The sequence below is a fragment of the Dunckerocampus dactyliophorus genome, chromosome 21 (assembly GCF_027744805.1).
Source record: "Dunckerocampus dactyliophorus isolate RoL2022-P2 chromosome 21, RoL_Ddac_1.1, whole genome shotgun sequence".
Classification (NCBI taxonomy): Eukaryota; Metazoa; Chordata; class Actinopteri; order Syngnathiformes; family Syngnathidae; genus Dunckerocampus; species Dunckerocampus dactyliophorus.
Window position 1 is genome coordinate 11,611,398 of NC_072839.1, and position 12,342 is coordinate 11,623,739.

Genomic DNA, 12,342 nt, shown 5'->3' on the forward strand with positions numbered 1-12,342 from the left:
TTGCTGTTCTGGAGGAGGATAGAATTAAAGTCCAGCAGCAAAGTGAGGAACCTCGGCATTACTTTAGGGTTCATCTTTCAACTCACATACACAAAAACAAAGGGTAAGGGAGATGCAATATCACAAAAGTGTGACATGTTTTTGGTCATAAATGTTTTTGTGACCTCTATGATGCATTATTGCATCTCGTCACAGCTGATTCAAAATGCAGACGAAGAGTCCTGACTACAATTAGAAGAGATCATATTTTCCCGTACTGTACAAGCGTCACTGCTCTGTGAAGAAAACCCCCCAAAAATAATGTTTAATTTGACGTTTATCATTTCAGTCACATGGGAATGAGCAGTTACAGTATATTACATTGGTTGAAGTCTGTACACATCTGCCTTACATGAGGAAATTAACATGGTGAGTGAGCCACGTGTGGGCGACTGATAAGATTTTTTTTTTAAGTATTCGACCTTTACAGACAAAAATGAAAACTGATGGTTACAGTTAACACTGATCATATTAACATATTTAAAATAAAAAAAAGTTTGTCACCGAGCCTAATGTTAAAAATATTGCTCTACCAGAAAATTGCCACCACCGTCTTCACATGCTACTATATCACTCTGCTCAACTAACTGGTGTCGCTGCAACAGAAATCCCATTTTGTGGAGTAAATTGCAAAAACAAACTTTCCTTCAAGATTTTTTTTTTGATGGTAGGAGGGTCAGACACCATTTACAAAATGTACATCCTGTTCTTATTGGTATAACAGCATTTTAGGACACTGCTAGATAAACTAGACTAGGTGCCTCTAGTTTACTAGGTGGGACAGCGAAGCGAGCAAGTCTGAGCTGTCAATCATCCCGTCAGCGTCCCGTCTTGCGTGTTCTGAGCTCTCTAAATAGTGGAAGGAAATTACAATGATGAATAAATTAGAATAATTACAGTGAAATGTCCAAAGAAAAGGCACACAAATATCAGAAGTCAAGCCATGAGGCAAGATTGGCACTAAAGCATGCTCAAAAAGAACTGACAGAGGTGGGAAATGATCATCAATCAATCTGAAAGTAAAGATAGATATTGGGAAAGCAACCAAAAACCATGCACAAAAATGGTCAGGAAAGTCCTAGTATACTGTCTCTGCGCTCAATATATACGCACGCACGCACGCACGCACGCTGCAGCACTCGTTTCATACATGTGTTGGCGCTGTGTGTGCGTGCTAGGCAAGAGGGAGGGTTTGAGTCCAAGGTGGCGGTGGCGGTGTTAACGGTAAAGCCGGTGACCGTGTCACCAATAAAAGGAGCGAGTCAGGAAGTTGGCGGCCGTGTTGAGCCAGCCCATGCCGTCGGTGACCGAGCCCACGCGTGTCACCGCCTTGTCCTGCTCCTGGGACGGACTCTCCTCCTCGGGCAGGTAGTCCGGGATGTCGGTGTTCTCCTCCAAGGCCGCCGCCCCTTCACAGTCCTCTTGGAATGGCATGATCAGCTGGGGCAAAGACGTGGAGAGAAGAAATTCAATCATTCATAAAAGCACAACTGATTACATACAGTAAGATCTTGTGACATAGGAATCAACACTAATTAAATTCATTTTTGTAATTGGAAACAATTTTTTTATTTTATTTTTTTTTAAGTTTATGGAAATCAACCAGGAAGCTATAATGTGGCAGTCCTTGACGGGAAAAAAATACCGAGCCAAGCGTGACACCTGCTGGACATATAAGGCACTACTTATTAGTACATAAAGCCAAAATTAATGACAATGTGAAGTTTATTAAATTTGTTCAGCAGGTATTTTCTGACTGGAAATTCCACAAAATCGTGGCAAAAGGCAAAATTAACGTGAATTTAAAGTGAAAATATTTTTTCAAACGTGTTTAACAGGTATTTTTTCTGGCTGTATATGGCACAAAAGGCGGCAAAAGGGCAAAACTCATCAAAATTTGAAGTGTTCATTATTATTTGTTGAATAGATATTTTCTGACTGGAACTGGCACAAAAAAAACTGCAACAACAACAAGTATTTAAATGTGTGCCATTTTCATTGTTCTCTTACATTCTGAAAACAATTCATTCAGCAATCTTAAATCTAAAGGATCTTTTAGATCTTCTACAATACTCGAGATGTGCCTGAAAAAGTAGGAATGCATTGGGAAAAAAACAAACATATTACAAGATAAATGTTTTTTCCAAAACTACTATACCGTTTGACACCTTATTGAAAATGAAATTAAAACTTTTGACTGGTACTGTATCTGTCCTCACCTCTCCTCCATCGTCTGTCTTCACCACCTGTTGGGCTTTCATCACTTTAGTGGAGTTGATTGCTGTGCCCAATGCCTATCAGAGTACACACACAAAAAAACCTTTAGTGCAAATTGTTCACAAATAACAAGAGTACACATAAAATATTGGAAGACTTGAATCAAAAACGCTGGTAAAAAAAGGTCTTAATTTAACAATATGCTTATTATTGTGTTGAACATCATCATAATAAGAAAAGAAGGTCCGGTATTACAGCCGTGATAGTTCCCGGTGTGAGTGCTTACGTCAGCTTTAAGGTCCGAGCGGATTCTCACAACACATCTCTTGACGGCCATCTGGAAGGTGAAGCTGATGACTCCTCGGATCTTCAACAAGGCCTCCTCGCAGAGGCTCCTCCGAGTCTGAGATTGACCAAACGCAAACACTTAGCGCACATAACCCGGTCATGCCAACCTTCACAGAATTTTATGAGTACTTCCCTTAAAAAAATGTTAAAAGGATAAAATAAAACATACTGTATACATTTAAAGACAAAGCTTTGTGTCCGCATAACCTGCTTTTGAAATATTCTTTAATGTAAACTTTATGATAAACACCTACCGAGTCGTCCAGTCCGTCAATGTGCAGCACCACAGTCTTGGCGCGCTTGTTGTTGGAGCCCAGGAAGAACTGAGCTTTACGCCGACAGGAGGCGGCGGCCGCTTCGGCTTGTTCCGCCTCTTCTTTACCGGCCGCCTGCAAAATCTCATAGACCTCTGAAGCCAGGAGTTTGGTTTCTCCAGGAGACGTACTCCTTAGGATGGATGGAAAGTCAACATTAATGACAGAAATACTTAAATAATAAAACTGCTCTGTTACATTCAACGATAGGATGGTGTGAGGGAGTGAGTGAGTGAGTGAGTGAGTGAGCGAGTGAGGTGGTGATGGCAATGACTTGCTTCTGCATGACATTCTGCAAGCTCAGCATCATGCCCAACTCGCTCTTCATCTTCTCCCTGTTGGCTCGACATTCTGCCAGGTAGCGCACGGCCTGCAAACACACAAACACTCAGTGACAAGACAAAAGTCAAGTTCACTCTGTGGGCTCTTGTGCTGCATTCTAACAGTTCAAGTGTTACATAAGCAACAGGGAATGTGCATGCTCTGGCTCTGCGTTTACGCCTCACATGCTTTTAGGCAACAGTTATTACATAAAACACTTAAAGGTGTATTATATATCTATATATATCTATATCTATATCTCTATATCTCTATATATCTATATCTCTATCTATAGAGATATAGATCTCTATCTCTATCTATATCTCTTTATTGTAAAATAGATGGAGGTGTGCATCAAAGAGATAAGTACTGCATGTTTTGTAATAGCTAGGTGATAAAACAATTGAAGAAAACAAAATATGAGATGTATGTCGCAAAATGCACCACCATTTGGCAAGTCGATGTGCTTAGTCAGAATTTAAAACACTGGTGAGTGTCATAAAAAAAGGTATTGTTTTCCTTTAAAAAGGGAAAAATTGACTAAATTATAGGATAAAACTAGCAAATTAATACATAACAAAAAAAAAATCTAGACTAATAATAAAATACTACTAAAGTAACTACTAAAATAATACTAAATAAAATATTACATTATTTAAAAAAAATATATACTTCAATAACATAAAAATAAGTAAATTTAATGTAAAAAAAAAGAAAAATTACATAAACTATTGTTTTTTTAAATACTAGAAAATATAAAAATACTCAATTCATTAAAAGAATACATTGTGGCTTTAAAAAAAAAAAGAAAAAAAGAAAAAAGGAATGCTTCTAGTTCACAAATATACACCTGCAAATACAAACAACTTACCAACAGTGCAGAGTACACCACCTGAGGGTTGTGGTGGTCCAGGAAAAGGATGAGACCTGGCAGACAGCCTTGATCTTCTACTATGGCTCTGCGGTTGAGGGGGTCTGCGGCAAGATCTCGCAGCTGGTTGACCACCGTCAGTGCATCCAACTCCGCACTCATGGTGCCTCTCGTCTTGGAGCCTCACATCCAAACAACCTCCGCCCTGCTGGGTAAAGATGAAGTAAATGTGGGTCATGGCGGATAGTGCTTATCATACAGTAATACATTGATTCTCAAACTGTAGTCTGAGTAACACTGTTGGTACGCAGGCTCCATCAGTGGTACTGGGGAACAGAGATTTTTTTTATTTTTTAATAGAACCATAAACAATGTTAGTGACATACACATTAAATAATTGTGAAATCGTGATGGCAAAAACAGCGGCACTTGCAATGCAAGGTAGAGAACCCTCGCAATAAAACAATGTCAGATGTGTCTACAGTTAAATTGCAAGTTAAGAAAATGTTGTACAATTCAGGGTGTCTGGGAGTTACAGTAGGAATTACATCATAACAGAGCGTTTAAGAAGATTAAAGCAGCAAATGGTTGACCTATTTATCATTAGGGCGTTCGATTAACAACATTGTTAACAGTGGATAAAGTCAACAACGACGCTTAGCATTACATAGCTTCTTTTGGAGGATTTGTCGAATTCCCAAAGCCATGCCCCAATATCCCAGTTGCAAATGGCCACTTTAAAGTGAGGATATGTGGTTGTATGGCCATTTAAATTTTGTTTGTTTTGCTCCGACCCCAGCCTCACCTCAAATCTCGCCCCTGTGGAAAAAGACAAGAAACGAGTCCGTGACCATGCTAAGCTAGCTAACGCTATTTGACAAGACATCTTACCTTTCAGTCAGTTTTCGGCCAAACCATGAGACAACCTTAGGAAAGCTCAGTTACACAAGACGCAATAATGGCGTGCCGGGAAACAGCGTGCCAGTTTAAAAGCAGCCCCTAATAATCTAATTTCATTAACGCTGTGGGCCTGCGCCTTTCTCTACAATGCCCGTTTAAGCTAGCAGCTGTGCATAGTGTTTGGGTTTTGTGGCACTTTCAGTTTGTTTTGTCTCTTTGGACTCGCCGCTTTGTAAATGGACCCAGCTGTTGAAAATGACACTGTGCTGTCGGGATAGGCGAAAGACCACATCGAACGTACTCTACAATTCAACGACGCGATTGGACTTTCTTTATTTGATTGACTGAACCAAAACCCAATGACAATGTATAATCTTTATACATAATACAACCTATTGGTTAGACTACGTGACAATCAATAATATCATCCTATGGTAGTGCTCAATAGTAACAGACGCATGATAATAATCTCTGTAATCCAATTGGTTAGAACATTCTAATGACTGCCCTCCACATCAGTCACCTCTTCCAGGACATTTCCGACCGCTAGATAAGGTGGAAAATTTCGGAAAGTTGTCAACAGTCTTTGTAAAGTACATTTACATGTATTTTATGCTTTCGAATGCTGACTGTGACCTACTAATTGCCCTCGTATTTACTTGCGATGTTACGCTTGTTAGTAGTAGCTACAAAAGTTCAATCTCGTTAGCATTGCTAGCTAATTTGTTAGCCGCAGGTTGCGACACCGATTTAAACTTTCAAAATCGATCAAATTATGTTTCCCCGATTAAATTATCTTAGTCTAAACATGTGTTTTACTAAACGCGATCGCCTAATTTGTGTCAGGCAGCTACGAGTCTCACTTTGTGTTGCTGTCAAATTCAACAACAGTCACCAGGTGTTAGCTATAACTTTGTTGTTGCTCAATTCTACTTTAACGTAGTGGTGTACTCTACCTCACTTTATTCATCCTCTAAAGTGACAGTAACATAGTCACATCTCGTTTTGCAAAGTCTAACTGTTGTAATGGCTGTTTGACACGAGTCCACGATTAAAAAAATACTGAAATTAATGTGCTTGTCCATTAGGTGTGTTTTCGGTGATGATGCTGTCAGCATTTGGGCATGTGTGCCCGTTGACAGTCCCTCAACAGCGATGAGTAAACACTATGAAAGCATTGAAATGGACCTGGTCGGTGTCTGTGTTTCTCACATTTGACTCATATTTGTCAACTTAATGTTGTGTTTCAGTTTTTTGTTTTGTTTTTTGGACAGGCGTTTGGATCAGACAAGCCCTACGGGTCCTCCAGAAGTATTGTGAGGAGAATAGCGAGCAACCTTCCTCTTAAACCTTGTCCCAGGGTTCATTTCCAGGTGGGTTTTATTTGCCTTCTCTGTTTCTGTTATGTCTTTCTACTGTTGACACCACAGCTAAGCTCCTTTCCTCCTTATCAAGCTCTTGTTGTCTGACTGGTTTGGCTTATAAAGCTTAAACAGAGCATGATGTCACAAGGACGGAGGTGATACAAACAGTACCGCCAGTACCTCTTCTACTTTTAAAATGTCAACATGTCATGTTTGTGACTTTCTATTCTGCTTCTTTCTTTACCCCCCCTCTTCTTCTTCTTCTTCTTCTCGTTTCCAGCTCCCCTCCCTCACTATGCGGAATGCAGTATGTCTGCTTTAGGTCAGTTTGTGCAGCGACTTGCAGCAACGTTGTGCCGATGAAAGCCTCGACTGTCAATACAGCTCTCTCACAAGCCTCTATTCTTCTTATTTGGTTTCTTCTTTTGTCGAAATCTCAGGCATAGAACAATATTATTGCATTTGTAGTATTTGTATGACTTTTTCTTATAATATTCAAACTTTGTGTAATACTTGTAATTTGTACTTCTTTTAACATGTACAACTTCCCCTCCCCCCACAATGATTACTTTTCTCTGTATTTTACAGCTTTATTCTTGTAATATTTTGACTTTCCCAGACTACTACCATAAAAAAAAATCTCATGTCTTCACAATTTAATTTCCTTGAAAGATTTAAAAGTTATTCTCAATCTTTTTTTTTTTTCCATATGTCAACTGTCAAAAATTACAACTTTTTGGTAAAATTCTGACATGTTTTCTTTTTTTATTTATTATGTATTTATTTATTATATTATTATTATCATCATTATTAATACTCTTATTTTTTTTTAATATTTTGGCTTTTTTCTGATGTTACAACTCAATATTTACTAAAATAAAAAAATATATGGTAATTTTTTTAAAATACAACTTTATACTTGTAAAATTACAACTTTTTACTGTGGAATAATTTGGATGAAAAAAAAAAAACAAAATGCAAAAATAGATTGCACTACTTGGTTGCAACCAGTTGAGGCGCTGTTGATTCCGTCTCAACATGACATCAACCATCCACGAGGCAGCGGTACAAGAGCATGAACATTCAGACACTATACGACATTCAGATAATATAAAATATTCTCCCATCCCAATTAAAATAAATAACAATGAATAGACAAATTAGTTTGCCTCCAGTGGATTAGTGCAATGTCCCTAGTCAAAGTATTTTTCTTTATTTATATATACAGACCCTTTCCAAAAAATTAGAATGTCATGGAAAAGTTGTTTAATTTCCATAATTCCATTCAAAAAGTTAAACTTTCATAGATTATAGATTCAGGGCCCACAATTTAAACGATTTCAAGTGTTTGTTTATTTTTACGTAATTTGGGCTTCCAGCTCATAAAACCCACAAAAACAGGAATTCAAAAAATTAGAATACTGTGAAGAAATCACCATTTACTTCTCAGTTTTTGCAGGAAAGAAAAGAAAGAAATTAGGATCACATCAAATCAATCAAAATTTGGTGCTTTCAAAACGATATGTCAATCTTCAATACTTGGTTGGGAATCCCTTTGCCTTAATCACTGCCTCGATGCGACGTGGCATTGAAGCAATCAGCCTGTGGCATTGCCTGGGAGTTATGGAAGCCCACATTTCCTTGATGCTTGCTGTCAGCTCTTCTTTGTTGTTGGGTCTGGTGCCCCTCATTTTCCTCTTGAGAATACCCCATAGATTCTCAATGGGGTTTAGGTCCGGTGAGTTGGCTGGCCAAACAAGCACTGTGATGGCATGGGCATCAAACCAGGTTTTGGTGCTTCTGGCGGTATGGGCAGGGGCCAGGTCCTGCTGGAAGATGAAATCTGCATCTCCATACAGATCCTCAGCAGAAGGAATCATGAAGTCCTCTAAAACATTCTGGTAGACTGTTGCGGTGACCTTGGATTTAAGAAAGCAGAGTTTACCAACACCTGCACCGGACATTGCACCCCAAATCATGACGGGCTGTGGATATTTAACACTGGACCTCAGGCAGCTTGGGTTCTGTTCCTCACCAGTCTTCCTCCAAACCCTTGGACCTTGATTCCCAAATGAAAGGCACACTTTACTTTCATCGGAAAAGAGGACCTTGGACCACTGGCCAACAGTCCAGTCCTTCTTCTCCTTGGCCCAGTGGAGACGCTTCCTACGTTGGCTCAGGTTCAGAAGTGGCTTGACCCGAGGAACCCGACAGTTGTAGCCCATCTCCCGGATGCGTCTGAATGTGGTGGTTTTTGAAGCTGTGACTCCCGCCTCATTCCACTCTTTCTGGATCTCTGCCAGATTCTTGAATCTTCCCTGTTTGATCATCCGCTGAAGCCCACGGTCATCTCTTTTCCTGGTGCATCTTCTCCTGCCACATTTTGCCCTTCCTCTAGACTTTCCATTGATATGCTTGGACACAGCACTCTGTGAACAACCAGCCTCCTTAGCTATGAACTTTTGTGGCTTACCCATCCTATGGAGGGTATCAATGATGGTCTTCTGGCCAGTTGTCATGTCTGCAGTCTTCCCCATATTGAACCCAACTGAGACAATTGAACCAAACTGAACTGAATTTAATGACACCTGGGGAAGCCTGTGCAGGTGATTTGACTTTAGTAGATGATTAGTGTGACACTCAGTTTAAAACATTCATGCCCTGCAAAATTTGAGCTGATTTCTTCACAGTATTCAAATTTTTTTCATTCCTGTTTTCGTGGGTTTAATGAGCTGCAAGCCCAAATTACGTAAAAATAAACAAATACTTGAAATCGTTTAAATTGTGGGCCCTGAATCTATAATATATGAAAGTTTAACTTTTTGAATGGAATTATGGAAATTAAACAACTTTTCCATGACATTCTAATTTTTTGGAAAGGGTCTGTGTGTGTGTGTGTGTGTGATATATATATATATATACACATACATACATAATTAAACTTTTCAATTGAGTTCTTTTTATTTTAATACAAATAAGGTGTCTGTCTTTTTTAACAGCTCTATCCATACACTGAGGATGCAGTTGTCCTCAGCAGAAAGAACAACTTCGCTGTGGCCTCCCTCGCTGACGTCTCCTGGATTGACCAGGACGAGGACGAGGACGAAGAGGAAGAAGATGAAGACAACATAGGCAGACCTCGGTGAGCATTTCCTCATGACAGCTGGTGCCACACCCGGTGGACGTCAATACCACAACACAGACCGCATGTAAAGCTGACGTTGGTGGTGCAGTTTAAAGAGAAGAAAAGCAAGAGAACAAATCTAATGTGACTGAACGAATGAATGATTTTGTGATGTTATTTTAATTGAGTATAATTATTGTGTAAAAATGCTAAAATATACTAATCAATATAATATAAAAATGCATTAGTTCCAATAAAGACAGGCGCCACAAAAAAAACCCCTTCCCGCTAATAGACACATGGTACAGTTGAGTAACCACTCCAGACCACTATATGAGGGATATGCACTATGACAGTCTTTTTTGGGTTTTTTTTTTTCCAACAGGTCCGGACCACCACCAACAGGGCTTGCATTCCGTGTCCGCCAGCCTCGTACTTGGCGAAAACCCCGCCTTGCCAGGCAGCACTCACTACCCAGCCTCCACGAGGGGGCTCCGGACCCCCAGGGCCCGTCGGCCACCAATGACGAGGCTATCCAGAAGATCAGCGCTCTGGAGACAGAACTTGCCAAGCTCAGAGCGCAGATTGCGCAAATCGTGTTGGCACAGGAGAAGAGCGCACAGTCGGGTATGTTCCAAGAAAGGAGGGCCAATACAAACTGGTGTAATAGTGAACATATTCCTCTAGATGGCAGCAGAATACCTCATTTAGTACAGTGTCAACACGTCTCTGCTGTCTCCATAGGGACAACCACTCACCCGCCCCCTACCCCCAGTTGCGCTGGGCAGCCTCCTCCACCACCTCCACCTCCACCTCCACCTCCTCCTCCGCCACCACCATTGAATCTCCAGCGTACGTTTTCCGCCATCGACCTGATCAAGGAGCGAAGAGGAAAAAAGACAGAAGGGCAGACGACGGAGCTGGAGTCCAGGACAGCGGAAATCCCCAACATGCTGGACGTCCTCAAAGACATGAACAAAGTCAAGCTGAGATCCGTCAAAAGGTAGCGGCACACTTTATTCCACAATGTACGCAGCGGTGTAGTTACAAGTATAATGTCTTTGCAGCCGTCCAGAGTTGGACACCAAAGAGAAGGTCAAAGACCCCGCAGACGCCGCCACGCTCATCGCAGAAGCCCTCAAGCGCAAGTTCGCCCACCGTTACAGACATGACAGCGGCCGGGATGACCAGGACGCCTTCAATCTGCCCGACCAGGAAGTGAAACGTCCAGTTCAAACCCCTCTGGTGAGCGACGTTCACTGCTCACTTCATCACATCTAATCTACAATGACACCCACTCATAACAACCTGTCTCAACATGACATCAACCATCCACTTGGCAGCATTTTCACGTGACATGTTCTTAGTTGTCTTCTTCATTTTGTCTGTTGTCCACAGTTTGGGCAGCACATGCTGAGATCAACTGGAAAGCGGACGTTTGTCTGAATGGAGCTTACTGGCAAATGTGCGCGTGTTATTTTGTGGAAGCACAAGGGAATGAGGCTGCTCTATCATTCTGTTCATGTCGTCGTGCACTTTGTAAGTTATAGAGCTTTTTAAAATCTCAGTGTTCCTCGTTGTTTTTTCACAACACTATTCTCAACTGTTAAGTTTGGTTGTTGAAGAGAGCACTTTCTCACCAGTGGTAAACTGTTATTTATGTTAAAACACTAATAAGAAATAGTTTATAGGTGCTAGATGTATCTGTTTAGGCCATTAGTTGAGGACGACGAGACCAAGAATCAATGCCAAACATTCTCTTATTAATCCTTTCCCAAATACCTCATTTGCCTTGAACGTCAAGTAGACAGAGTGATGTGAAAGCAAATATTGATGACAATTTTAACTGTCAACCGCCACCGAGTCACGTGAGCTTTGGTTATTTATGCACATACAGGAGTGTCAGGCCAATAATGCTTTTATTAGCTTTTATGAGGGAAAAGAATGACATCAGTATCGCGTCATTTGTTCACGATGTTGTCCTTTCGGTGAAATACTGTTCAAATCAAATATTGAATAAAAGCAGACTGCCAGACTTCGTGTGCATGTGTGTGTTTTTGCGGAGTTAAAAATCTTTCAAAGCGTGCATACTTAGCACCCAGCACAGCTTTAAGCTGAAATACGTTTTTTTCCCGCTTTTTACTGTGTGTCGACCTTTCTTACACCCTCAATAACAGTGTCTGGAAGCATATTTATAACTTAACTCTTTTAAAATGAATACTTTGTTACGTAAAACTGATAAATTACCACGGCGTGTGAATGTTAGCAATGCTAGCAATTTATGTCGCTAGCAAGTACTTGAGTGACAAATGCTGGATTTGCTGTGCAAAATTGTACCACTTACATCACTCGTAGACTTCATCTGTCACCTGTTTCAACACAATAAGTCGAGTTTGATAGGCTCTTTTCTCACGTTATTAAACAACGTTAACGTAAAGAATTACTTTCATGGACTAGTGGAGTACTACTTTTATGGAGTAGTGATGGGCGGATTGATACAATACCTATATAGATGCTACGTCAAGATTTTTGGTACTTGTACTGATACTAAAGTTACAATGACTATTTTGAGACGTTTGGAGTAGATGTGTGTTGGAGAGAAGCAGTTACAATAAATGTCAATCACATACAGTATATTGTTGGCAGGAACTACTTTTCCCTCCGCTTCTTATTGCAAGTATCCATTTTAGTGCCACTTATAAAATAATGGGGCAACCTATTGTGTTTGCCTTGTCAACGTCCCATTACTTGTTGGTTAAGTATGTATTCTTGTATTCCATAAAAAATAACATTAGCAATTATGGTGTTGACAGTAGACTGGTATCGGGATCAGTGATGCAAAGC

The 12,342-nt window shown here is 40.3% G+C and overlaps 2 protein-coding genes across 5 annotated transcripts; one reads left to right on the top strand and one right to left on the bottom strand.

The window, feature by feature from the left end:
- Nucleotides 1-680: 680 nt before the first annotated feature.
- On the bottom strand, nt 681-5,200 carry armc1 (armadillo repeat containing 1). Of its 2 annotated transcripts, none has more exons than XM_054765158.1 (7): nt 5,002-5,200; nt 4,111-4,315; nt 3,197-3,288; nt 2,859-3,051; nt 2,543-2,659; nt 2,259-2,333; nt 681-1,479 (listed from the first exon to the last, which is right to left on the bottom strand). In XM_054765158.1, the coding sequence occupies exons 2-7, from the start codon at nt 4,270-4,272 to the stop codon at nt 1,282-1,284; spliced, it is 837 nt and encodes a 278-aa protein (XP_054621133.1). In that variant the 5' UTR covers nt 4,273-4,315; nt 5,002-5,200; the 3' UTR covers nt 681-1,281. The 2 variants fall into 2 exon arrangements, with proteins under 2 accessions (XP_054621133.1, XP_054621131.1); XM_054765156.1 differs by having other exon boundaries at nt 4,111-4,318.
- A 279-nt stretch (nt 5,201-5,479) lies between these two features.
- On the top strand, nt 5,480-11,550 carry mtfr1 (mitochondrial fission regulator 1). 3 transcript variants are annotated; one of them, XM_054765153.1, is made up of 8 exons: nt 5,480-5,603; nt 6,099-6,201; nt 6,285-6,383; nt 9,374-9,516; nt 9,884-10,125; nt 10,243-10,501; nt 10,566-10,743; nt 10,897-11,550. In XM_054765153.1, the coding sequence occupies exons 2-8, from the start codon at nt 6,166-6,168 to the stop codon at nt 10,942-10,944; spliced, it is 1,005 nt and encodes a 334-aa protein (XP_054621128.1). In that variant the 5' UTR covers nt 5,480-5,603; nt 6,099-6,165; the 3' UTR covers nt 10,945-11,550. The 3 variants fall into 3 exon arrangements, with proteins under 3 accessions (XP_054621128.1, XP_054621129.1, XP_054621130.1); XM_054765154.1 differs by having other exon boundaries at nt 5,507-5,565; XM_054765155.1 differs by having other exon boundaries at nt 5,534-5,598.
- The last annotated feature ends 792 nt before the right edge of the window (nt 11,551-12,342 follow it).